The sequence below is a fragment of the Zonotrichia leucophrys genome, chromosome 15 (genome assembly GCF_028769735.1).
Source record: "Zonotrichia leucophrys gambelii isolate GWCS_2022_RI chromosome 15, RI_Zleu_2.0, whole genome shotgun sequence".
NCBI lineage: Eukaryota > Metazoa > Chordata > Aves > Passeriformes > Passerellidae > Zonotrichia > Zonotrichia leucophrys.
This window is the reverse complement of record NC_088185.1, coordinates 7,054,953-7,082,420: the sequence shown is the minus strand read 5'-3', so window position 1 is coordinate 7,082,420 and position 27,468 is coordinate 7,054,953. Positions and strand designations below refer to the sequence as shown.

The 27,468-nt window shown below is 39.6% G+C and overlaps 1 protein-coding gene across 3 annotated transcripts; it reads left to right on the top strand.

Annotated features, from left to right (window-relative positions):
* Positions 1 to 1,515: 1,515 nt before the first annotated feature.
* On the top strand, positions 1,516 to 27,468 carry TANGO2 (transport and golgi organization 2 homolog). Of its 3 annotated transcripts, none has more exons than XM_064726924.1 (9): positions 1,516 to 1,535; positions 7,228 to 7,349; positions 11,151 to 11,239; positions 11,436 to 11,555; positions 12,557 to 12,671; positions 19,504 to 19,574; positions 20,925 to 21,078; positions 22,791 to 22,895; positions 24,626 to 27,468. In XM_064726924.1, the coding sequence occupies exons 2-9, from the start codon at positions 7,294 to 7,296 to the stop codon at positions 24,744 to 24,746; spliced, it is 831 nt and encodes a 276-aa protein (XP_064582994.1). In that variant the 5' UTR covers positions 1,516 to 1,535; positions 7,228 to 7,293; the 3' UTR covers positions 24,747 to 27,468. The 3 variants fall into 3 exon arrangements, with proteins under 3 accessions (XP_064582994.1, XP_064582991.1, XP_064582993.1); XM_064726921.1 differs by lacking the exon at positions 1,516 to 1,535 and adding an exon at positions 2,134 to 2,198; XM_064726923.1 differs by lacking the exon at positions 1,516 to 1,535 and adding an exon at positions 2,536 to 2,556.

Here is a 27,468-nt window from a genome sequence, read left to right as displayed (position 1 = left end):
CTGACAGTACCACTCTCTTCGAGTGGATGCAGAATCAGAGCCTGCTTGGGATCAGTCTATTCAAGTTTCACAAACAATGGGAGCTATACACTGATCCCCAAGGACAGGGTCTAGAAGGGACAACAATAACCAAGCTGGTTTAGGCAGAACAAAAGGTAGACACAAGAATAAAAGGAAGAGTCAAAATGGCCATCAAATCCACTATTCACAAATTCTTGCAGTGGATTCTTTTTGTGCAGCCTCCTAAAAAGCTTTTTAAATGACTCTGAACTTATTCTTACTTTCCATATGTATTAAAAATAGAAACAAAAAAATCTGGAAAAAAACACCATTCAGTTTTAAGCCTATGAACACTTTCTTCTTCCCATAGACATGACTGCTGCTGAAGGTATGCAGATTATCATCTACAGATTTTACATGAGAATTGAGTCTAGAAGCTAAACAATCTTTGGTCACAGTGATGAGTCTATACTTTAAGACTCAAACAGAGTGCCAAAAAGAACAATACATTACATTTAATGTGCATGCATTTTACCTGTTTCAGTGTAACAGAGATTTGTATAATTTGTCTATTTAGTCACCAGATAACCGCTTTAAATAACAACTCTCTACCTGAAAACATTAATACATTCTAGGTTTATATGTCTCAAGGTAATAACTGCAATCTATTATTGTGTTTCAGAAGCAGTAGTACAAAGAATGATGATCATACACTCACCCAGTAATTTTCATCAGTAGATCTCAAGAGACCTTGCAAAGGTCAATGTGATCATCCCACTGTTGATGATGGAGAAGGAAAGCATTGAGGTGAACTTGCACAATGTCAAATGCCAGAGCAGCGCTAAACCTGACAGTTGACTTCAGGTTTTCTGTATCCAGTAAACCTGACAAGCCACCTAACACATCCATATACCTCTGGGAATTCTTTTAATTACTATTTCACATCTTGTGTGTATTGTGTTTATCAGTCTTAGAACCTGGAAGAGTACTCCAGGCTTCACTATAAAACATTTTGTAATTTACAGGCTCCACTGAAACCCTCTATTGCCACCCATGAAAAAAAAAGTCAGAAATAAAGTTTGAGATTTTGTTTGAAAAATTAAATAATCATATTTCAGTAGGACAAAAAGGTGACACAGATCCAATCCCGAACTAAATCTGCAGATTTAGGTAAAATTACTAAATGTTTGGTTATCAGTTCTGATCATGCTGTGCTAATAAGTGAAAGCAAATTTGATGCTGTCACTTGTGTTTTTCTCAATCCTCAGGAAAGCTGTCCTGGCTGGAAATCATCCCATTGCAGGCTCAGGGCTCAGTGACTTTGGGGCCTTCCTGGAAGCAGAGTCTCGGCTGAAGGAGGTCAGGGGAGCAGCATCCCTCGCAGGGGCCTTGCTCTGAGGGGTCAGGAGCTGCATCCAAACCCACCAAGATTGTCAGCAGCCTGGGAGTGTCTGTCCTCAGAGGCATGAGCACTGGGATGCTCACATCAGTAATATTATTATTTCACACCTTCACAGAATCACAGAATCAGCAAGGTGAGGAGAGACCTTTAAGATCATGAACTCCAACCTCATTAACCACTGTAACCTCTATAAAGCACTAAACCACATTACCAGATTTAAACACCTCCAAGCATGGCAGCTCTGCCACCTCCCTGGGCAATCTGTTCCAATGCCTGACCACCCTAACAGTGAAAAAAAAAAAATTCTACTGCCCCAATTTCTCGTCTCAGCTCTAAACCAGCTACGCTGGCAGCAGGCTGAGGCAGCCAAGCAGCAGCTCAAGCACTGGGAGATGAGCCCAATGCTCTGGGGAATGCCGGGCGCTGTGGCACCGGGGCAGAGCTGCAGGCCCCGGGCCAGGGGCACAGGGAAGGTGTCGGTGCCGGCGGGCCCCGGGCCAGGGGCACAGGGAAGGTGTCGGTGCCGGCGGGCCCCGGGGTAGGGGCACAGGGAAGGTGTCGGTGCCGGCGGGCCCCAGGCGAGAGGCACAGGGAGGTGTCGGTACAGGCAGCACCGGCCTAGGGGCACAGGCACGATGTCGGTACAGGCAGGCCCGGGCTAGGGGCACAGGGAAGGTGTCGGTACCGGCAGCACCGGCGGGAGGAGGAGCCGGGCCCGGCCCCCGGAGGGGCGGCGCTGCTCGGCCCGGCCGCCCTCCGGAAGCAGCGCGGGGGACGGGCGGTGCGGCGGCCGTGGGTGAGTGAGGGAGGCGAGGGAGGGAGTGAGGGACCGGGGGTCACCGTGCCTGCAGGGCGGGCTCGGACACAGCCCGGCGCCGCCTCAGCTGCCACCAGCCTCCCGGAGCTGCCGGGCTCCTGCTCTGGGGCTGTGTGTGCCGTTCCCGGCCACCGCCACAGCCCCGGCCCTCCCCGCCAAGGAAGGTGCAGCTCCTGAGCGCCATTTGCTTAAGGGTTTTATCCTAAATTTATCCAGCAGCACCTCTGGGGATATTTTCAGGTGTCAGTTCGCACCTGTTTTCCTTGGTTGTGCGATGGCATTTCGTTCCTGCGTGGGTGGTGGCTGGTTGGTATTTGCGTCACATATAGGAGTAATTGTAAGTGTACAAGAATAATAAAGTAATTTTTAAATTAGGTTTTAATATGTAGTGACCCTTTGAGGTCAAGCAATAGTCATAGTTATACAGTGAAAACTACTAATGTCTTTTGGTGGTTCCTCCCTGAAGAAAACCTAAGAACTGTAGAAGCTAAAAATACAGCTTTTATCTAAGGAACAGACCCTGCAAAGGCTCCGAGTCTGCAGATCCGTTGCTGATCCTGCTCTTAAGAAACTGGGGCAAAGGCTGTTTTACCCCATTTTTGTAAATGTTTCTAAAACATGGTGTGGTGAAAGGTTATGTTTACTGGTGTTTGTTTCTCATGGGAACTGTACAGTGGACCTCATCTAGTAAAACACCAGGGAGAAATCAAGCAGGAGAAAATAAAATTAGCCCATTAAACTTGGGAGTGCCATTCACCTTACATGTTATTTTCTGTGTTTCATAAGTGTTGTGCTCTTGCTTTGCTGCCTCTTTCAGGGAAGACTGACTCTTCACCTTGGGAGGATTACAAAGCCTGGGTTACTTACAAATGCTCTTCACAGGGAACAACCTGGAAGTCATCAAATTATAGCTCCATCTATTCCACTTCATCTGTAGTCCTTAGTATTGTTACTGTGGAGCATGTGGTACAAAAGGGAAGTGCAAAAATGAAACAGTAAAATGCTTTGAAAATGTAGCCAGGAGACAGTTTTCTCTGAGGGAGAAAAATAGTTTACTAATCAAGCATGATTTTAAAGTTCTCTATTAAAAACCTAATTTCAGTAGTGCAAGAAAATACATCCAACTTTATGGCCCTTCTATGGGCATTTGAGGACTGTGGGCTCAGTTTCATTTGGACATACTCAAAAGAGACAGTAAAATAGTTCTGTACTCTGTTGAACATTAGCTACTGTTGTAGTACATAGAACTAGCAGATTCCAGTGAATAATGGTTTTTAGCTGTGTTTTAGACTGCACCTAAACAATAGTTTTGGATGAGTTGAGAAGCACTTGAGATCACTGTGGTAACTGACAGATGTTATTTATGATGCTTCATTTGTGAATATGAAATACATAACAAATGGCTTCCTTTTTCAAAGCCTGCTACTGGGAGTTCTTAAGGGTAAAACAGTTTTATGCCAAATTGTGAACTGATTGTTTCTAATCAACCAAATGATGGTGGAGCCCTATGAAAAGAACGTACACAATCTATCATGTTTGGGTCTCCTGAAAGTCCTGAATGCTACCTTGTGCTGGCATGTATCCACTCAGGCTTTTAACAGATCCTTCAAATGAGCAAAACAACACACTGTGCTGTCTAACAGAGTACTGTAGCACAGAACAAGAATGTTAGTTACTTTAATGTCATTTCCAAATTAGCGGTGCCATTTGGAGCAGAACGCTTAATTACAGGATGTTTGTGGTTCTTGACAAGCTGGTTTGTGTGTATTAGGCATAAGTTGGACAGCAAACTAGAAACATTGCAGAAATAGGAGATTGTTGCTATCATGTCATCCTTGGTAACTGTTGTCTTATTGAGTAGGAATAAGCAAACTAGAATTTATAAAAGCTCATTATCCAGAGACCAGTCTTCACTGTCTCCAATCTAGAGCACAGGATTTCTCCCCCATTCCTGCAGACCTTCTTGCCTGTATTCTCCTCAAAAAGAAAATCAGAAAGCAAGTGTTGTACCACAACTTAGCCTTTTCTATATGAACTCTTTAAACTATGGCACCTCCTTCATTTCTAAGGATGGTTCTGAAGACACATTTTCTGCAGAAATGGAGATTGAAAATCAAGTTTTGATCTGGCTTTGGGCTTGCTGTAGGATCAAGTTGCAAGTGGAAGTCAGTGCTGGCCTAATCTTTTTCACCTTCTCCTCTCCTTGGTGTGTGGGGACTCAGCTGAGCTGGGCACATGTGCTTTGCAGCACCAGCTCTGTGCAATGTGCTCATCCCATCCCCGTGGCTTCTGTGTGAGGGTGAGCTCGGGAGAATGGTACCTGCATGAAGACTTCTTGATTGAATGTTTATGTATTTACAACATCTATGACAGCCTCTCATCAGTTCTTCTTCCTCTTGGTGTTTTGTTAATTATTATAAATTCCAGAATACCCAAATTTGAGTCTTTCAGTATGCTTCTATTTAAGAATTTAAGGGTAATATCCACAACAGGTGTTTCAAGTGCAATGTCAGCTTTAATCAAAGAAGGTACCAAAATACATTGCTTGCCTCCTTTGCCAGTTAACTGTTGCTGCTGTTTTAAAGGGGTAGCTCTGTTTTATCTGCCATAAACACTTCTGTCTAAAAAAAAAAAAAAAAAAAAAGGTGGAGCCTGAGATAAAAAATGCTGATTTGGTATTTGGGGTTAATAAAAGCATAAATGTAACTTAAAGAACTGTAATAACATGAAGCAAGGTTCATGGGGTGACAAAAAGCATTCTGTCAAAGCAGTAGTACCTAATCATAGGTACTGGAGATTCTAGAAAGGTACTGAAGTGTTCCAAATACTTGTCCTTCTAGATAATTATGATGAGTACTGCAAACTTACTATGCAGCTGTTTTCTGACTGGCAGTTTTTGTTTAATCTTTATGCTGGCCAGTAACTTGCATGAACAGCTGGACCTATTTGATTATTTGAAGGGAACTGAATAAATCAGGCAATGAGCATGAAACCTGTTTATTAAAATATTGGTTTTATGAGTGATTAATTGCAAACAGTTTTCTATCAAGTAATCCATTTAATTATCTGGCAAGGCACCTAGCAGCCATATCTCCATAGTCAGTGAGAGTACTCAGTGACAGTTGGCATTAAAATTGTATTTTATATCCCTGCTTTCACCAAGTGTGCTGCTTTGCACTTTGCCAAAAATAAAAGTTTTTAGGATTCCCTGGCATACTCCCAGTAGTGCTGTAGATGGGAACCTCTAAACCCATGGATTTGAAGGTGATCTCTTCTGGGCTGTGAGTGTTGTTTCTGAAATACTCTGTGTGTAGAAGATCCAAGTCTTCCAGTACTGGCAGTTCAAATCCAGCAACAGAAGTCTGAGAAGGGGCATATCACCTTCTCAAAAGTGAATAGATTTTTGCTACAAAGCTGGCTATGGTCTTTTTAAAGACCTGCCAATAAATCAGTTATCCAAAATTCAAGACTGCATTTTTCATTTTATGATGAATTTCTAATGCAGTTATTTTGGGATTGACTTGATCGAGGCAAAGAAAGCCAACAGTGTGTTATTGTGTAACCTGTTTAACACAGAATAGTTGGGAGAGCTCTGCTATTGCTGCTTTTAGCTCATGGATTATGAGTCAACTTGGGAGGGAAATTCCTTTTGTCAGCGAACAGAATTTAAAATACTTTAAGGTGTATTTATATATATACAGACACACACACACGCTCCTGTGCACTAATTTTCTTGTCAAGCATGTCAGAAGTGTTGCACCTCTTTGTGAGTTATTTCATGTCCTGCAGCAGAAGAGTCTCTTTGGAGATATTGGCTGCAAGACTGAACTTACTGTGCTCTGACAACAGCAGCAGGCTGGTTGTGGTGCTGAACTGTGGCTTAACAGGAGCCAGCAGCTATGGGCAAGCTGTTAATTTAAAAATTAAATCTGTACAAATGCTTCACTTGCAGCTCTGTTTTTGGTAATGTGAATGTAGTCAAGATGATCCATTTCCTGATACCTCTTATGACAAATTATGTAGCAATTAAAGGGCAAGAGAGACCCTTTCCACATATCTTGAAAGTAAGGTTAAAAATCCTGGGTTTTGTACAGAAGTTTTTTCAGTTGTTGAGTTCCTCAGACGGCCTTAGAGTTGTGGTGTTGAATTCTGCCTCCCTCTCCCCCTGACTTACCTTGAAAGTCCTTGCATGGCCAAAGCTCTCAGTAACAGTAAAAATGGCTGTGTATCATTGGGCATTGGTGGCATTCTGATAATTGTTTCAGCAGCCTCAAAAAGTAAAGATCAGACTGCAGGTTTATTACCAGAAAAATGTTAATTGGACAACACAAAATATTTGAAAGCTGTTTAGTTGGTTTGAAATGGAAAGCACATTTGTCATTCCATCTGCATGGCCAGAATTTTAAATATAGCACAAGTGCTGGAAACTCCACATCAAAATGTAAACTCTGGACACAAAACATCCCACGTGTTTCTGTTTGTTCGTGACCTTTTACCCAATGCTAAACAATAATAATTTCTCCTGAACATTGATAGTAGCTTGGCCTAAGTTATACTTTATTTGCAGGTCTGTGAGTGTCTTTAATGAGGCTTTTTATGTCTTCTGCAACAGTTTGAGTCTTATTTTCTCCTTTATTCTAAAAGAAGCATTTTGCCTTCCTTAAGAGAGGGGAAAAAAGTAAAGGTGCTTTGTTAGTAATGAGCAGAAAATTGCATAACAGTGTTTTTTTCATGTTTTGCTAGCACTCTACACTTTGTCAGTATTTTCTTGATGCAGGTTTTTTCTCTAAAAATCTGAACTAGCCAGCCATAACTTTGAAAGAACTATGTAAGAATTTGGTTAGTAAATCAGTCTTTAGAACTATTCTGTTTTGGAAGTTGTATTTTATTTATGTATTTGTATTTTGAGTTATTAGTCAATACATTGCAGTCCTTAAGCTCCATCACAGCTACAAGTTTCTTTTTTTATAATTTGCAGTGTAATATGTAATTTTTATTACCATTTTAGGCTATCACAGAATGACCTTGCATTGAGCCTTTGTGGAAGAAACAAGATTTAAACATCAGATCTTCAATGTGCATCCTTCTATTCAAATTTGACCCACGGCCAGTTTCAAAAAATGCATACAGGTAAGATGGTTGTAGTTAAAACAGACCTGCTTCTGTAATATTTTACACAATTCCCTTTTGTAGCCAGTGTGTGAATTACAAACTAAAATCAATATTATGTGTTCAGCTGTGCTTCTGTAGTGTTTAACTTCATGGCTTTCCCCATTGGAGGAGTTACTGGAGCCTTTTTAGAAGCCTTTGGTTTTAGGCTATATCAGAAGTCTTGAACTTTCTAATCAAGGACCTTTTGCTGGTGATCTGTTGTGCTGTATAAGTCCTTTAAATATTGTATTCCAGTGTTTGGAAGTGCTGCCTTCTACTTTATTATTCAGACTAAGTGGAATCCTGTTTGTTGGGCATCACAGCTGTAGCTGTCCCCTGCTCTCAGTGTGGTAGATCTGCTTAAGGCTTCCAGTTTGCAACCAAGGAACTTCTAAGAAGTGTCCTAGCCACTGCTTGCAATTAAAACTGTAGGCAATAAACTAAGTCATGTGTATGAAATGTTTAGCCAAAAACTGAAGAAAAAATAAGCTTGCAGGCTTCTAGGTCAGTTTCTAAGAATTTCTCGATGTCATGCAGGTGAATTTCCAAACTATTAAACATTCTGTAATCATTTTCTTTCTCATTGTAGCCTGTCCTCTTTAAATTTCATCTCCAACGTCAGTATCTTTGAGTACACTGAGTTTGTAATAAAAAGACAGCAAGCACTTCAGGCTGTAAACAGACTGTGCAGGTTTATTGCTGTGTTTATATGTCCTATATAGGTTCCATATTACTTTGTAGGGTACAAGCATTGGTATTCACCCAGAAACCATCAGTCAGTCTGCTCAGTAAATGGTTGTGCCTTTCACTGACTTGTTTTCTTGTCCTCTTGGATTAAGAAGCAGATGCCATTCTACAGAAAGAGAGGAAATGAGAATGGAAACCTCAGTTGTCCAGAGTGCATTCCTTTCTGCATCTGGAGCCTGCCCGAAAAGGGATTTTGTTTATGATGTGACTGGTGCTGAATTAATATATCCATTTATTTGGTCTGACTCTCTTTGTGTTGGTAGTTAGCAAAAGACAGATTCATCAATTTGATGCCTCTTGGGAAAATCCTTTGGATGTAAACTGCAGTTGCTTGCCAAGTGAACTTTCTGCCATGATCAATATTTAAAAGTAGAACTTAGAGTAGTGTGCTATAAAAAATTGCATCAAGATTGAAGTTATTAATTTATATCAGAGAACAACTTGCTGTCAGCATCAGAATAGGACAAAACTTTTGAGATATTGTTCCAAATTCAGGAGTATTTAATTGTGTTTAACTTTCTCTGTATCTTTTGTTAAGCAGTGCTTGCTCTATACCTGACATAAATCACCTGAGCTGCCTGTTAGGGTGGTAAATCCCAGGCCACTGGACCAAGTGAGACCTCTCTCTACAAGTTCTTGCTAAGAGTGATTTTTCTTGACAGTTCAGGCATCACTGTGCTATATCTCTGTTTATTTCATGGTGAGGTCTTGGAACAGTTTTCCCAACTAAAAGGGGATTCCTGTACCTGCAGACACAAATTTCTTTGTCCATCACAAAGCAGGCAATTAAACTTTCCTTACTGTTCTCTGCTTTGCATTTCCAACTGAAAGAAAGTGTCAGCAATAAGAATTAGAAGTTTAAAAGACAAACACCTTGTCATTGACTGGGTTTACTGGCTAGAAGAAAATAGCCAAGCTAAAACATGTTCTCTGTAACACTTGGGAGAATTTTCCATCCAGGTAGACTCTGGTTTCTAGAGCAACATATTGGTCAATTTTCTTGAGCATCTAATTAAGCAAAGAGCTCACTCTTGTGACACATAACAAATCCATCTGCCTGTAGCTTTGCTGCTGGTTCTGTTTTCCCTCTTGGGGCTTGTTTGTGGTAAAGTTTAGTGCAGTGTAACAAGCACTTTAGTGTAGTCCATTATTACTGTCAGAGGTAATATGCTGCCTTTACATCCTTCTGAATAGTACTGTGTGCATCTTACAAATAAATTAATGTTTCAAGCTTCAAAGCTATAATCACAGGCTCTTTTCTGGAGCTGAATTGCATTGTAGGAAATTGCTTTAATGGAATGATTTCTCATGTTTTCATTTCTCTCAATATTAAAATAAATCTTTATATGTAAATCCTAATACAGTTGAATTATTTCAGCTATAAAAATAGCTGAATAGGCTTTTGCAATTTATTAGAAGATGGGGGTCACTTAATATTGTTCCTTTTCACTATAATTATGTTTCATAAATGACAAAATAAAGATGTTTTTATTATTATGTTTTTGTCTACTAGCCTTGTGCTAAATTTAGGGTTCTGCATTAAACTTGAGATGGGGAATATTCAATCACACAAAAAAGACTTTGCTTATTTTTAGTATTTAGATACTATAAACAAATAATAACTATGGAGTTTAATCTAATAGAAACTATGTAGTTTCATGTCAAGAATTATTGAAGGCAAAGTATAATTGAAGCTTCAGGAGATGAGAAGTGCACTTAAATAGTTTTTTAAAGTAGAGATACTCATTTAAATAAAAATCTGTGCAAGGAGGCTGCATCCTGTTAATGGAGCATGTTGAAGTAAGATGACAGAAATTTGGTAAACCAGCAGAAAGCCTATAGCTCAAAGACTAGGATCAGCTGGAAGAAGAGAAATTATGTAATTTTGAAAGGAACAATATTATATTTGCATTGGAAAGATAAAATTGTACATACAGTTTGCTTTCCAACAGATGTCATCTTTGTTAGGCAAAATACTAAGCACTTACCTTACAGAAAGGATGCCACTGAAGTGTCAGGTTTTTCTAGTTTCTCTATGGTTCATTATGATTCTTTTTCTCTAGTATTTCTAATGTGCAACTTGTACCTTGCAGTCCTCTTTTAAACACTGTATTAGGGAAGAGATGAATTTGCAGGAAAGTTCAGAAACCTGCAGAAAATGTAAGTACATCTGAATGCCAAACAAAGTAATGAGATGTCATTGGAATTGAGTCTCGTGTGTTGTGGCTGAAAATTAGAATTAAAATTGTATGGTCTGTCTTCAGTTCCAGTAGCAAACTTGTCTTTGGCTGTGCAGCTGTAATTGAGATGCAGCTGGCAGGAGGAACTGACAGTGAAGACGACAACTGAGGCTAAGAAAAACTGGTAAAGAAAATCTGCAGGTTTTTGAAAGATAGCATTTCATTAAAATTAAATTAAGCAACATAGCTGGAGAGAAGGGGGAGCATTCACTGTCTCACGGCTGAAATAAAGGCAAGTCATGTTGTGGGTGCTGATGAGCAGGGCTTTGGGAGCTGCCCTGGAGCTGTGCAGGTCTGCCTGCAGTCCCCTGCTGCCCTGAGCCTCCACACAGGGCCTGCCTGGGATCACTGGGGTCTTCTACCTGTACTTGGATCCATTACCTGCTCCTCAGATGAGGATGTTCGAGCAACAAAAAACACTTTTTAAAAAAATAATTTCAAAATAATAATGATTTTCTCTAATTAAGCTGTAACTGTGCTGAGGAATCTTAAGGTTGTTTATGCAATCTGAATTCAGTGTCTTCTTTTGTAAGAGTTATTTTTTGAAAACACCCCTTGCCTCATTCACTCACCAGGAGGGACTTGCTGTGTCTCTCGACAGTGAGAGAGAAGGCTGCTGTCAGATGTCAGTCCAGCTTTACACTGAGTGACAAAGGTGAGGTGGGAGATAAAGGATAGTTTCATGCTTGAAATGAGTTAATGCTCTGGAAAAAATTGGATTCTGCTCCTGCCTGTACTGTGAAGTTCCAATTTGTAAGTAATAGTGTCTTTTTTTTCCTCTTGTGTTCTGCAGGCTTATTCTAGCAGCTAATAGGGATGAATTCTACCACAGACCATCCAAATCGGCCGAGTTTTGGGACAGCAGCAATGAGATCCTTAGTGGTATGTGTGTCTTGCTGTTTTGAGGGGTTTATTATATAAGGGAATCATGACATGGTTTTTTCATTGTTAGGGTGATGGTGTTGCCTTTCTAATAAGAAATTTTCTTCTTTATACATCTAAGGAAAACATGCTGTGAGTTTGAAACATTTTTTAATTTTAATGTATTTAATAACCTGACTCTTACTTGCTCCATTAGGTCTGGATATGGAGGAGGGAAAAGAAGGAGGGACATGGCTGGGAATCAGTAAGAAAGGCAAGATGGCAGCCCTGACAAACTATATGCAGCCAAAGATTGATAAAAATGCAAAAGGAAGAGGTATGGAGGACTTGAAATAAAAAACAAAAAAGGAAGTGGACAAACAAGCCCTGATGTTGTAGTATAATATTGATGATTACAATATTAATTTTCTTTAACACAGCTTTATGGACAAAAAGAATGTTTATGTGCTGTAAACAATTTTTTTTAACTGATGAGTTTGAGTACAGATGTGAAGAACTTGACTTGGATAATGATTTCTTGATCAAGCAGGCATAAGTAAAACAAGATGTAATGCCTAGAGCCTGAAGTCACATTCATACAAGCTATGCAGCAGCACCATCTCCTCTGCAAAGTAATTCTAATTAACAGGCAGAAAAATTAGCCAAGCACTGAGCTAGTTTTAGATTACAGTAGATTTCTTAAAGTGTATATTCATATTCAAACACCTTTGTCAGGGAATGCAACTTGGATTATGCTGGAGGTAGCCTAAAAGATTCTTCTTCCCCATTGATCAATCAGAGGAGGAGAAATAATAGAAAAACCCTCGTTCAAAGAGGGTGCTCAAAACAGCACATCTGTTGGGTTTTTTGAAGTAAAAATAGACTTGTGTGCAACTGTCATGTGGTGCTGGATTGGGAATATATTGCAGTGACAAACAATGTTATACAGAGAAACAAATGAACCATGTCATTTGTATTTCATTTTGGGATCATATATCAGGGTAGTGAAACAAGACAAGAAAGAATTTGTAAGGTGGGAGGAGACAAAAGGTGCATCCAGTCCAGAATAGTTAGTAAATGTGAATTCTTAGAATTTCACCAAGAGCTTTTGACTGAGTTCTTCAGAGTAAAAGTCATGCTCTTAATGTGAACATGGTACAATGATGTAAGACTTTTAAAGGTTGGTTCATTATTTGGGTTGGTTTTGTGGTTTGGGGTTTTCTTCCACTGTTACAGCCTGTTGGCAACAGGAATCTTTATCTTTCTGTTTATTTTACCAGGGCTGTCAGAATAGTGAGCGCACACATACAAGTTGCTCTATGTACTTCTCTTTCTTAGGTGCTCTTGTAACAAACTTCTTGACTGCAGATCTGGACAGCTACTCTTACTTGAAGAAAGTTTCAGTAGAGGGACATCTTTACAATGGATTTAATTTATTAGCAGCTGACTTGAAGTAAGTCTCTAAAACATCACAGTTCAAATATCAGAGGGAGAAAGATAATAACAGTGCTGTACCTAAAAGTCATAGCACCAAAGTGTAACAATGGAAAGCCTGTCACAAACTAAACTCAGAGCTCATGTTTTTGGTAATTGGCATGCAAGGCCCTAATTTTATTGTAGTCTTCCTTTCCTTTGTTATTGTTTATCTTTCAAACACTGGAGAGCTATCTTGTATTCTAAGCATTGCTTCCCACAAAACTTCTTGCAACTCCCTGATAGGCTGTAGGCAGTCTTTACCCTGGAGGCTCTGGGGTTTGTATTTTGAGAAGACAAAACCTCAGCTCATAATTTCTCAGACATCTTCTTTTCTCTGAGAGTTGACATGCTGCAGCAGGATTAGAACAGCTGAAAGCTTGCAAGCTATTATTCCTGTCAGTGTGTCTGTGTCATTAATCTTTCCTTAAACATTAAAAATCATCACAAGACAAATAAACATTACCCTAAAGTTTCTGTAGCTGAGAAAGGATGTTGGATACTTAATTATAATTTAGTGTGATTGGCACAGTCCTTTTTCACTGCTTGTGCATGTGTCTATGCACAAGTACATCTGCTGCTTTGCCTTCTGCCTGATGGGGAGGAGTGGAAATGCAGGGCTGAGGCCTCTCCAGGCCTGTGTCAGTTCCCAGCTGGATGCACACTGCATGCCTGGGAGCACAGCTGAACTGCCAGGGGCACACTGCTGCTTTGGCACTCTTGTGCAGAAGCATTAATCTTGTCAGACAACCTGATGGTGCAGGGCCTTCTCCCACTCTGCTTTTCTGCATGCTTCTGGGAATGCACTTAAAGCAGAAGGCCACAGTGTTTACTGTTTTCAGTGGAAAGCATTTCTAGCACCCTCTCACTAACAGGCCTTTTATTTACATTTTTCACCTTCTGTATTAGACCACCTTCAGCTGATGGCCAAAACTTATGAGTCAGTTCTGTGAAGATACCATGAGTGTATTTCTGCTTGGAAATAAATGTACAGGTTATGTTTCCAGAAATTCAGTCCAGTAGATGGCCAGGCAGTTGGAGGGTTTGATGCTTTTTGGTCTTTTACTCTCTACTTTATAAAGTTCATCGTCTCACCAGAGAATTCCCAAAATTTTTCAGTTGCCTAAATTATTTTTTACCATGGTCAGAGGATTTGACTTTTTGAGCTTTCTGCTGTATGTTGCTGCCTTGCTACATTGCATAAATTGGAAGGCTATCTTTTACTGAAAGGGTAACAGAGGAAATAGATGTTTTCAAGAAAACACCATATTCAAGGTGTGGCCTAGCAAGCAGTAAGTTTGAGTTTCTTCCTTTTAATGTAGGAAAAGAGAATAGTGATAATGGCTGCTAGTACGATGATATTAAAGTAGGTTTGATTGATTTTATTTAAGGTAATCATTCCTGTGTTGGGTTTGTTTATTCCTCCATGCTGGGGTGATAGAGAGTTGTATGCTCAATTGAATAGTCTTTCCATGGTGATACAGGTCATAATTCCTTGTTGAGTATCACTCTGAAAGCTGTGTGTGTTGATTAACTTCTCTGCTTTGACATGTCCTTAGCCTTGGATACTCTGATGAAATGAAATTCTTGGCAAGCTAATGATGCAGAGCAATTTCAATAATATTTGTAAACTTGTCATTTTAGGAAATTAGAATTACTCCAAAGAGAAATGTGGCATGTGAATGGAGCTACTTCTCAGTGTAAATAGAAAATGGTGTTGTAGTTGATGCTATTTTGTTGGGCCGTGTTACTGTTCAAAACAAAGATTGAGGACTGTCCTTAATGTGTTCTTCCATTGTGTAACAAATAGTGCTGGGCTCTGTTAGAGTGTGTGAAACGGAGGGGAAACTCAGACTGAAAGGGTAAATGAAGCACTGGTGGGAAGGGGTGTACCTGAGCACATTCTGCTGAGTGTAAGCAGCATATTTAGAGAGATTTACAATGTTTGAATCTTCAGGTACACGTTTCAGAAAAAGAAATTTTATCTTCTCTCAGTATGATTATGATGACAGTGTGCTAGATGACAGGTGCAGTAATACAAGAAAGGGAGCTGGAAACAACTATACAGGTTATAAAATCTCATTGTTCATTTCCACAGCTTAGTGTGACTCTTATTTTTAACATGCATGGGTTTTGACACTTTCAGTGTAATAATCTATTTACTCTGTGGCATCTCTTTATATCAATTTAAACACTATTGATTTGTTGTTTTAAGAAAATTACTTAGTACTTTTATTTTTCTGATTTTTCAGTTTATCATCTTGGGTGTTTATCATCTTTCAGTTTATCATCTTGGGTGTACCTGCTGAGTATGAGAGTCATGAATATTTATTCAGTTATGCTAAACATACTTTTATGTTGAATTATGGCATGTGGCAAACAGTGTCTGTTTGGAATCTTGTGCAGCTGCAAAATTGGCTTCCAGGAAGGCAGTGTTGCCACTCCTCTCATTTTTGCTGTCTGTAGGTCTGATTAGAAAGGAACAAGGTTATCAGAGGCTGGACTGTTCTGTAAGGTAAATACCTGCTCAATATCTCAATATTCAAGGGGTTTTTGTTCTTTCTCCATTTGTGATAATACCTGAAGGCAGTGAGCTGCTTTTGTTGATGATCAGGACGTCATTTCTGTCCTGGGGAAAACCTGTGTTCAACAAATCTACTGCTACACCTACTCAGCCTTTCATGGGTACCTCAAACTTGTGTCAGGGCTGTTGTGGCAGCATCTCACTTGTGTTCCTTACAGCCAAGTGTGTAATTCAGACTGCCCTGAAGGACAAATTGGCAGCTTCTTGTCACCCACCCAGCAAGTGTAGCCTCTGACAGGCTGTCAGTTAGAGCCCATCTAGTTCATGTGCAATAAGATCCCTGTGGAACAGGAGTGAATCACTTTCTCCATGATGAATAGACAAATTGTGCCTTACAAACAAGTCAGCTGGAGGGGATTACAGAAAATTGCCTTTTGGGTGAACTTGTCTGTTCTCCCCTGTCACAGACAGTATTCAACCCCTGCAGGGAAAATGTACTAAACTATGCCATCACCTGCAGGCTGTCATTCAGCATGGTTAATGTGACCTGGCTGGGTGGGAAGGATTTGATTGCTCTCCAGAGATTGGATTTAGGTGCCTTTTCAAAGTGAGATAGGGTCAGAGTGCTGGTATGAAAAGAACATGGATGGTCAAGTCCCTGGGATTGCTCTGTAAGCTCATTTCCTTTTCTTCTCATGCACTTCCTAATTCAGTATCACCTCTGGCACCTGTCTTGCTTCTTATGGCTCCCTCATGAAGATGAGGTATTTCTGCATAGATCTTCAGTCACTTCCAGTGGATGGATGGGCAGTCCAATGTCAGAAGAAAGAAAAATGCTTCTGAAAAACATTGTTATCTCTTTCCTCTACTGTCAGCTTCTGCCTGGCCCAAAATATTAGGACAGTGCCAAAGAAATGTTTAGACATCAACAACAAAATCAGGGTCTGTTTTAAGGCAGACTTTGTATGCTGTGAGTATCCAGCAGAATTCTTTTCACCATTTTATTTGATGGTAGGTGGTACATGTTTGGGCTTTGCAGTTGGTGGTTTGGTGTTTGCTTGTTTATTTTTAGCTTCAGAACAGAAAGAGTTATCTCATGATAGCTCATGAACATTGAAGAAAAGAAAATGAATCTGTGAACCATACTACTTATTGGAAACTACTGTGCAGCATTTCAGTGTTGCTGCCAGTTTCATCTTTTGTCCTTGCACAAAAACTACATGCACAGATTATTCATAAAACAATCCAATGTCCTTGTCTGTAGCAGAGTAGAGCTCAGTGCCCAGGGGAGTGATCACTTGGTGATAACCACACTCTGCAGCTTTATTGCCTCACTACTTTTTTCCTTTTTCTTTCATTCTGAGTTTTTGTTGGACATGACTTGGAGCCACCTTGAAGGTGAAGCAGGGCAGGAGTGCAGAAGGACATTGCTTATGTTTCATCAACATTGAGAAGTGATTGTGGCAAACTCTGCATGGCTTTCATGTTGCTGTGGAGCTTCTATTACTACTGAGATTTGTGCTGCCTAGAATATTGCCTAGAACATTTATTATTGCTTACATTTTTTGACAGAATGATGTATCTAAGAGCATAATTTTAGTTTCTTTCTGCTCTCAGCTATGGCTGGGATTTAAAAATATGTCTGTTGGGTCCATTGTCATCACTTTAATTATGCCTTTATTACTTCTGCAGTGAAATTGGTATCTGTACTTGTAAGGCTGGGAGGGAAGAGAATCTTGAGTGCAGGCCAGGGTTTTGAGGCTATTGCTGCGATCAAGCTTACAGTGATTTTTTTTCATCTTGGCTTCTGCTTTGATGTTCAGTTCTGAGTACCTGTAAACAGTAGGAAGGGAATAGGCAGAGCCAAATGATAAAAGAAAGAGTAGCTGACTGGCACAGTGAACTAAATTTTGAAAGTATCCCCATTTCAGAAGTCTCTTGGGAGGCTTTAGTCTCCCTTTGACAGAAGGCAGCAGCAGTGCTGCAGTGGAGGTAAGTGAAAACACTCCTGGGGGAGTGTGCATGCCATAAAATCCCAATGTCCTGAATTAGTGACCCTGCAGTTTGCATGTATTCCCCATCTTCTTGATAAACTCCAGGGGATCTTGTTACTGAATTTGCCAGTGACACAAATCTTGGAAGAGATGCTAGAGGATTATATTCTCTCATGTAAAAAGCTGTTTTAGAGGAAGTCAGCAGAGCCAGCTTACTCACTGTGCAGTCTCATCTGTGGCAGGCCTTGTCTTACAGCTGTGTCCCAGGGCTTCCTTGGGCCCCTTGTCCACCTCTCCATCTAACACTGTGAGGCTTCAGGTTATAACAATTGCTCTGATCTTTTCACAGACCTTCTACAGCAGGTATTTGAAAACAGAATAGTTAATGCACCAGTACAGTAGTTTGTGTGATTTCTGATGTCTTAACTTAGGATACCTAAGGTGGGCTGTTGTCTGTGAAGAGTTTGTGTGGTCAGTAAGTCTTGACATCAGCATAAATAAATTTGGACAAGGGTCTTAAGGATGAGAAGAAAAAGATAAGGAAAATAAATGTCTTCTAAGCCACTAGAGGAAAGTCCAGAAATATTACACGTTTCTTTTAAAAGTCGATAAACTGCAAATTGAGTAACTGATGTTATCATAGCTGATGTTATGTCTTATGTGATATTTAACAATAAAAATAGTGTACACAATATACTTGCTGTGATTGCTGTCTTCTGCCTCTGCTGAAAAACTTGATCTTTCTGTGTGGTATCAGACACTCCTTGGCTTTGGGAGGAGGAAGAGTAGTGCACAGAGAAAGGCACTTCTGTTTTTGCTTTATGGGGACTTTTTCCATATTCCTCTTCTTGACTCCTCTGACTTCTATAATTAATAAGTTAATATTTCCTTCTTCATTTGGCTGTCTTCAAAGGACACTGTAGAATGTCTTTCATAATGGCTTTTCAAGAAGAATATAAACAGCTAAATCAAGACTGTTTTGCTTGTTATTAAGGTTTGAGTAGCGGATGCTAAGTTATGCAGAGCAATTTAAGTTCCAGTACATCATTAATGAGATTGCATTCTATGTACTCTGATTTGCATCAGCACAGAGATACTCCTTTATATCTTAGGAAAAAATGAGGAGTTGGAAATAGCTTCTCTTCTGTATTATGCTTTGTGCTACTTAATCCAAATTCAGTCTTAAGTGCAAGTTTTGTGTTTGGGTTTTTTTGGTTTGTTTTGGTTTTTGTTTGTTTGTTTGTTTTTATTTTTTTCCAATTTGGAAACTCTATCTGCTGTCTAAGGAGCTGGAGCTTGAGAGACAAATTAAAAATTGAACTATGATGAGAATGTGTTTGTTGGTAACTGTGAACAAGTAAATCACTAGGGGGAAATACAGAATTAGATCTCATTGCTGTATTCTGGCAAATTAAAAAAAAAAATCCAAACCCCATCAACTGGAATGATCTGAGGAATCAGGATTCCATGTCAGCTGAGTGAGGGATGCTGAGAGTGAGCCATCTAATGGCAATCCATTTCCCACAGGACACACAAGGCTTATTGATGACTTACTTTCTCTTTTTTTCCCTTATCAGTTGGTTTGGTGTTTGTGTTGTCAGTATCAGTGTGACTGTGTGGATCCCTGCTGTTTGGATATGCTGATACCATCTCTGTCAAATAAGAGTTGTTTGCAATGTTGGAATGTCTCTGAACCTTGTGCAAGACCCTCCCTGTACTCTGAGCACAAGAGAGAGTGAGTGCTGCAGCCAGTGCCTACAATTAGAGAGATTCAGTGACTACAGGGATCTGAAAAGGCCAAGAAATGCACAAAGGACCCAGCCATGCCCTGCAGCATTGCTGGAAGTGGGCCTGAAATGCACTTCTGCCATCTGAAGTGGCCCACAGCAATCAGTGGCTTAGAATGCAGGAGGGATTCAAAGAAGTGATGGGGAAAAGGGTACTTGCTGTGATGGACAGTTCCTTTGTTTTCACATGCCCCCTTCTCCCAAGCAACTTAATCTCCCGTTAATCAAGACCAGGTTTTTGTCATTAAGCCTGGCTGCTTCCATGCAGAAGTTATGGGGTTTTACTGAATTTTACTGCAGTTATGTTTAAAAATGCTAATGCTACTTCCTGATAATGGTGCAGTGTTTTGAGAGGAGGAAAGTAATAAAACACATCAATGTCTGGTATCATAGGAGCAACAGTGGGAGAAGCATCTTAATGTGCTCAAAGATTGCATGAAATTAAAGCATAATCAAATATAGAAGCTGATGGCTTTTCAAGGAGAAATTTGTATTTATATTTTTCAGTACCACCAAAGGAGATGTAATTTGCTACTATGGAAACAGAGGAGAACCAGAACCTGTTTTCCTAAATGCTGGTAGGTTTTCTTCAGAAAGGTCAGATTACTTTTTCTTATGTAGCTCTGTATTGTTCTAGTAATTTAGCTACTTAAGCATTGTCTTCACTTACTTTTTCTTTGCATTCTTTAAAAGAAAATATTACTAAATGTCCTTGAATTCATTTAAGTTTTTGTTAATAACTTGCAGTAAAGAATCAATAGTTCATTAAAAGTTTCTATCCATGCCAGTGTATGTACCCACCTGCAGTGCAATTAGTGGAATCCTGCTTAGGTAATTATGGCAGAAGAACAGAAGTCTGTCTTGAGAATGGAATTTTCAAAGGGTCTGACCCTAACTGCCTTTACCCAGCAGCTTGAAGGTCACAGTATGACTATGCTCCCCCAGGGACAGAGTTGGCTTTAAAAACAAATATAATCTGTCTTATCAGGTGAATTGGTTTTAAAATATTTTAAATCTAGTTCTTTGCTAGCTAGCTACAGAGAGCAATGCTCCAGAAGTCACCATCAGAAAGGCAGTTTGAATGGAACCAGGGCACATGGAAGGCTCTGAGCAGTGTAACTGGCTGGGAGCAGTTGATGGCAGAGCCTCACTTTGCCTGCTTAGGTTAATGGTCAAAATGTGGCTGCCAGTAGCCAAATTGTTATTGTAGCAATTACAGCATAAATTCTTGGAAACAACGGTTAGGTTTTGTACAGCTACAAATGTACATAAAACAAATTTTAATACAGACTTTTTTTTTAAATTTAAAATCTGGCCATGTTGTAATGAGAAACTGAGTCACAAATTCTAGTATCTGCAGACTGTACCAAAGATGGTTCTGGTCTCTGTGCTTAGACAACAGACTCCTGTGTATGTGGCTGCCTTTAGGAGGAGAGGATGCTTGGTGATCTCTCTTGTCTGGCTTGTGGTGAGAGGGTGCCTCTAAAGAGGAGAGTCTTTCTTGTCATGCAGTGCTGCTTTGCAGTGTTTTTCAAGAGTAAAATCAGAGACAAAGATAACTTATGATTATTATCCCTACATTGGACAAGACTAGATTGCAGAAATTATAAAATTCTGTTGTGCCTTCATGGTTTAGCAAACCAGAAATTCAAACTGACTGCTGTGGATGTGAATTAGGGTACAACTAAAACCAAGTACTGAGCATCAGCATGAGGGGAGTGCTTAAGCACAGCCCAGCACAAGATGGGAGCCTGCTGTATTCTCCTGTTCAGTAATGGGCTTGTGTGTTTATGGCACACCTGAAGATAAAGGTTAGCTGGGGAGTCACTTTGACTTTATTAAAATTTTTAAAATCTGTAACGACAACTGAAATCACCAGAATGCACTTTCCAATTAAATTGGGCTTTTTTGTGTGTGTTTGTGTGTAGGAATATATGGATTGAGTAATTCTTTGTTGGATACACCATGGAAGAAACTTCAGTATGGGAAGCAGCTTTTCACAGAAGTGGTCAAGAGAAGTCAAGACCTCACCAAAGAAGACTTGGTGAAGGAGCTCCTTACAGTGATGAATAATCAAGAGCCGTAAGAACCTGATAGCTGGAATTTACTCAAATACAATATGACCCATTTAAAAATATGCATATAAAAACTGTTTTGAAGGGAAAAAGCACTTTACCTTCATATTAATTGAAAGCAGTGTTCTCACAGAGCCTGACTTTCAACAGGATTGATTTTCAAGCAGGAGACACAATTAAGGCTACTGCAATCTTAGACCTCATCAGCTGTGCACTGATTTCTCTGTGCCCTTTTTTTTTAAAGATTGCACTTGTCTTAGTAAGGGCAATGAGTGCATGTGTAGGGATGTGCAAGCTGCTTGCTGTCAGCTTTTTGAAGGCTCACAAGTTTGGTTACTGCGCTTAAAGAAAGCACTTATTTACATAGATCATAAAATTATTTGGATGGGAAGGGACCTTAAAGATCTTCTGGTGCCAGCCTCTGTCATGGACAGGGACACTGTCCACTAGCACAGGTTGCTCAGACACCCATCCAGCCTGGCCATGAGCACCTTCAGGGATGGGGCACCCACAGCTTCTCTGGGTAACCTGTGCCAGGGCCTCAGCACCCTCACAGGTGCTGAGCAGGTTTGTGTTAGTAGGTTTTACTGTTCCTGTGTTGCTGCTCAGAGTAGAGCAGACAATAGAGGGTGGAGAAGCAACACTTCAAAGTTCAACCAGCTGCCTTCCTCAGAAGTGCAGTTGTTTCAGGCCAAGTGGGGGAAGGAGAAAAGGAAGGGTGTGTACAATTAAGTCAGGAAAGTTCCAGTCAAGTAAGTTTGAGTCAAAGTAGTCCCCAAGAGATGAGTTTGAGATGTAAGGAAGGTTCCTGCACTCACAACTGATGGCACAGTGAACCTGAGCCCATCAGCTGGATGTTCAGAAGGAAAGGAAGTCGATAGCACTACATTCTGCACACATGGAGTTGGATACAGGAGGTGCTGTGGTTTAAATTCATATCATTGCTCACCATCTGGTAACTTTGATGTTTACCTTGAATTTCATCTGTCTGGGAAGTGATTAGAGTTGAAGCAAAGCTGTTTCTGGTATATAGATTCAATTTCCCAAACTTTACAGCAAATTTTAATGCCAGCATTCATGAATTTGGCGTTTTTCAGTGGTTCAAAATAAAGTTTTGTATACAGACTCAGACATCTGAGCAATGACTAGTAATTGGTGAGTCTGCTAAGCTGTCTTTATAGCTTTTTTCATCTATCTCATCAAGTGATTTTTTAAAAATTGTTAGACTTTATATTTTTTCTAGTAAGAAGACAAAGATATAAGATACAACATAGTCAAATGATCTTCCCTTAATGTTCAGTAATTCCATTTGATCTCATCTGAAACCATCTGACTATAAAAAGGAAATATTTACTTACAAAAAGCAATATTTAAAACTAAACCTGTAATCTTTCCAAATCATACTTCAAGATGAAATGATCTTTTCATAATAAATATGAACATGTGGATATGCACTAGCTTTGAACTTTCTTAAAATATCCTGTTTCATATTACTTTATGATCTCTTTGTGTGTGCACATTACAGGAATGTAGTGGGTACAGAGGTTGGTTTAATCACAGAATTCCATTCTTTCCTGATGGGTTTTTGTCCTTTACCCCCTCTCTTCTGCTTCAGCCCTGTGATCTCAGGGATGTCCTGGAACTCCTTCCAGATCAAGGGGGATGAATGTGTTAATATTGAAGATTTTTTTTTTTAAACTCTTTTCCTACTTTTTCCAGTCAGTTACCAGACCCTGCAATTGAGGACCAAGGCAAGGATTACATCCGCCCCATCCTGGACAAGTACGCGGCCGTGTGCGTTCGCTGCCCGGGCTACGGAACAAGGTAAAACCAGAGCCAGAAATGAATGAGCACTGATCAAAGCACACCTCAAATCACAATTGGGCTATTGTCAGGTTAAACTCCATAGTGACTGCTTTAATGTTTTTAAAGATATTAATCTGGTATAATTCAGTCATGTGTTTCCTTGGTCAGTATTGGAGTGTCTGGGGTTTGCTGCTGAGGAGCATTTGAAGCTCACGCTGTGGTTCATCTTTGATGGAGAGCAGGGCACAGCTTTGCCTTGTCCCAGACAAGATAATACAGTTCTCCTGCTTCCCCAGTGTAAGGGCAGATCTGAGCACATCTAACTTTGATCCTACCAGAGATTTGCAGAACACATTTCTCCTCCATGAGCAGGAATCATGTCACCTGTGTTGCTAAATCAGAGTTTTCCTTAGACATTGCATCATAAAATGGATCTGCCATTTTCATACATTAAGAACCTATTGCTCTTGTTCAGCAGAACCTGTATTTCCATTTCTTCCCTAACTGATGCTGCTGTTTTTACTGAGATATTCCCACTCTCTGCTCTGACTGTTCCACCAAAACTGCAAGAAGAATAGAGTAATGCAATGCAAATCTTCACTTGATCTTCAGTGGGACAAAATTGCTGGTGAACCCTGTTGCTGGTCTAAAAGTCGGTCAATAATTCTGTCAGATTGGTCTGTGGCATGGTCCAGCCATAGTATTTCCTCTGTAGAGATGGGAGCTGATAAGCAGCAGGGTGCTCACTGCTGTAGGTATTTTAAGTTGGTATTCTGAGAGAGATACTCAGTATTTGCAGTGGTTTCTTTAAATGTATTAAAAGAACATTTTAAATATAGGATAGTGAAGACTTAACATGGAAACAAAGCACAGATTGGAGTCCAGCTTCACAAGACTGGAGTCTTGCTTCACAGATTGGAGTCCAGCCATTTCAAAGGAAACAGGGATAACTTGATAGAAATACTGACCTTCTCCTGGTGAATTAGCACACATTTCAAGTCTCCCTACTGCTATAATTGTATGCTCACATTTACCTTTCCCTTAGCAACAGGCCTTAGTGAATAGAGGTTGTTAACTGGGCCTCACTTTCTTGTGAGGAAATTAAGTGCTTTTTTGTATGAGTGAACAACTGTGAAGTGACTTGGGAAAGGCCACCAGATGAGGATGGTGCAAAATTCCTAGTGCCAGTCACCCCTTTGTGGAAGGGTACTGCAGTGTCCATGGAGAAATCACAGCTTAGCCAAGGCAAAGTGGAATAGATGCACAACTGGCATCTGCTTTTACTGAAAACAAATTTCCTCTTTGGAAGGTTTCCAGAGAGACACCTTGTTCTTGATCATATATCAATGTCCTGTGATAATATTGATTTGAAAGAAGGGAATGAAGAGAGTACTGTTGATGTCAGTAATCCTCATGGGTACATGTAGGGTGTGAAGAAAAACTTGTTTTATGCCACTTCTTTCTGAATGGAGCACTTTGCACTAAGTTTAAGCTTTTACCATACTCTCTGCAGTGAGCAGGTTTGTGTGTCAGCTGCTGCAAGTGCAGCAGGGAATCAAAGCAGTGGCGTGACAGAAGACTGAAAATGCCCATTTGAACTTGTCAGGATGATTTCTGCCCTGCTCATGTGTTGGTGATGTGCTCAGGTGGAAAAACAAAAGGGGATTAAAATATTTGTGAGTGAGGGATGGCAGGCTGGCATTCCTGAGATGGAGCCCAGGTGTAACCTTGTGCTGCTGCTGTTGCAGGACGAACACGGTGGTGCTCATCGATTCCGAGGGATGCGTCACTTTCACCGAGCGCAACATGATCAATGCCGATGTCAACCAGTGGCAAACAAGCACCTATGAATTCAAACTGCACAGTTAACAACTTTCCACATGAGTGGTTTGTAATAATAGCAATGAGACAACAAGCCATTAAGCTCTAGTAAATGTTTTGTGCCAGCCTCCACAAACTAAAAATAGCAAGGAAAGCAAAAGTTCAAATAAACTGGTATCATACCCTATCAAGCTCACAAATGCTTTACCAGATGAAGATGCTTTTTTTTTTTACATGAAGTAGCTATTTATAATCAGAAATATTTTATTTAATACCACACTGCTTTCAGGGCAAAGCCATCTTTGTCCAAGACAAAGTCACTGCTTTTTTGTAGGTATGGATTTTTTAAAAGATGTTATTAGTAGACTTAAACTTTTTTTAGTTCTAATGCTGGGGAAATAATTGCTGCTTTTATTGTTCTATATGAAGGTTTTACCAAACTTTGCTTTACCTTCAACATATGCTGTTAAGATTGTACAGCTGATGCCAATGTGCATTAGATGAATGTATTTTGTCCTGTAGAATTAAGTGCTTTAGTCTGATTTCAGCTTTTCAGTGCCATGGTGCAATGTTCTGCCTGGGGAGGGCAGAGAGGGGGGATTCTTAACATTTGTTTTTCTATAGATAGTACAGCAATAGATCTTATTTCTAAAACTTGATCTGAGAATCAAGATAGGGAATTTAGTTCAGTCTGTGTTCACTTTTACTGAAAGAACCATAGGAGCAGCCTTGCATATCTTTGACCTGAATAAAACTATTTGTGCTGTGATATCCTGTTTCCTGATAGTCTAATTAGCAGTATTGGTTTTGTTATTTTCTTCTCCAGCAAGCAGGTAAGGAATAGGCACCTGTAGGTTCCTACAGAATAGGCTTCTGTAAACAGAAGCTGAAGATGAGGTTTTCATGTATTGCCTGTTTTGTACATATAAAATTTTGGATTCATTTCTTTATTGGTAGAACGTGTTATAGCCTGGAGTGGATTCCATCTCATGGATTATTAGTAGAAATAGCTGTGTGTTGTAAGGTGACACTGTTGCAGTCTTATATTGCTGAAAAAGTTGAATATTAAGAGGTACTTCCTATGTTCTAACACCTGTGAATTAAAAAGCTATTTAAATGCATGCTTTTTTCAATTATTCAGTGCCAGTGTGGGTAATGGAAGATTCTAGCTAATAACAGGATATTTGAAAACCCTAAGCTATTTTTGTTTCTGTTGGTGTTCTGTTTTGACTTTTTTTGAATACTGAATATTAGGTTAGTAATGGATCACCACTATTTTTTTCCTTTAGGTATGCTGACTGTATTTTCACAAGCCTCTGATTTTAATTAATTATTGCAAAGTAGTCAGATTTTTGATACTCTTTGGAAGATGTGCAGCTGTGTTTCTGTACTCAAGCTGGTGTATTTTGGCATTCTCACGTGTGTGTAATGGAGGCAGCAGTAAATGAGACTTTCCATTGAGGTGAAGTACTGTGAAAGGCCATTCCCAGATTTGTATTTGTCAGGAAATGCTAAAGCAGCATTTAGTTAAATCTCTTCTTTATATTTGCATATTTAAATAGCTTCTAGATACCTTCTAGGACTGCTTACATGGCTAGTCACAGGTTGTGGATTCAGTTCTGTATAAATGACTTTTTGGCCACCTTGACTGCAAGACAATCAACAATTGTGTTGGGTTGTACATGGTTTAGAACTCAAAGCCTTCTGAGCTGCAGGAAATGGTCAGCCCTTTTTAATTTTTTGATGACTTCTTAAACCCTATATTTTTATGGCTAAAAATGTTAACTGTTATTTTTAGATGCAAACTAGCTAAAGTTGTCTTAAATTTGAGTTTAACACATGCATACCTAGAAACAAAGCCCTGCCTCAACAGCTTGCTCTGAGAGTTTGCATAGCAAACTTTTTTATATCCACTTACAAATAGTGGATATTTAAACATGACATTCTCTTTGAAGACATCATAAAGGCAAGAAAAATGCATGCAGTATCATGCTAAAAGCACTTGTAAACTTCAGTTTATGGCAGTCCTGTAATAATGAAAATTTATTCTTAGTTTTTACACATAGGCAAAGAAAGGTGAGTCAGACCTTAGATGTAAATATGGATTTATAATAGTGTATTTTGATATGCTTGAATCAAAATTTTAAATCTGAGATTTGCTTTTTCTGGCAATTAAAATAAACAGGAAAGAGCCCAAACCTTGGATGATGTTTTTATCTCATCAGAATAGCTAATAAAGAGAGGTTTTTTAACTTCTTTGGAGGCTTTTGTGAGAGTTTTGTCATTGGCTTCAGTGGAAACAGGATCAGGGCTGCTGTGCAGATACATCAAGTGGTGCTTGTCCATACAAGTGATAAGGTATTTGTGAAGTGCATGATCTGCTCACCAAAGTAGAGTTGCAATGAATCCACTGGAAAAAGGATCCTGTACCTACAGATAACAAAGAAAGTGTTTTATTTTTATAAAAGTATTTTTAATAATAGAAGGGAATTTTAAATACCAGTTTTAAAGGATATAAAGGAGAAAGGTGTATATAGGAAACTACTGCATGGCATTTTATTAAGTTTGCTTATAAATGTCATCTCTTCAAAGTCATACATTTGCAAGAGGTTTTTGTTTCCTGATTTTTTTTCTATTGGAATGGTAGTGGAAGAAATTTTAAAATGTGTAAAACCTCAGCTATGTTTTTTTGCTTAAAATTGTGTCATAATTGTTGTTTACATGTGTGTTCAAAACTAGAATCAGAATAAAGTCAAGCTGGTGACCAGTC

Excerpts from the sequence above, each read along its gene's own strand:
- TANGO2 (XM_064726924.1), top strand. The coding sequence starts at position 7,294 with ATGTGCATCCTTCTATTCAAATTTGACCCACGGCCAGTTTCAAAAAAT. Across the intron at positions 7,350-11,150 it reads GTTTCAAAAAATGCATACAG|GCTTATTCTAGCAGCTAATA; the intron begins GTAAGATGGTTG and ends TGTGTTCTGCAG. Across the intron at positions 19,575-20,924 it reads ACCTGTTTTCCTAAATGCTG|GAATATATGGATTGAGTAAT; the intron begins GTAGGTTTTCTT and ends GTTTGTGTGTAG.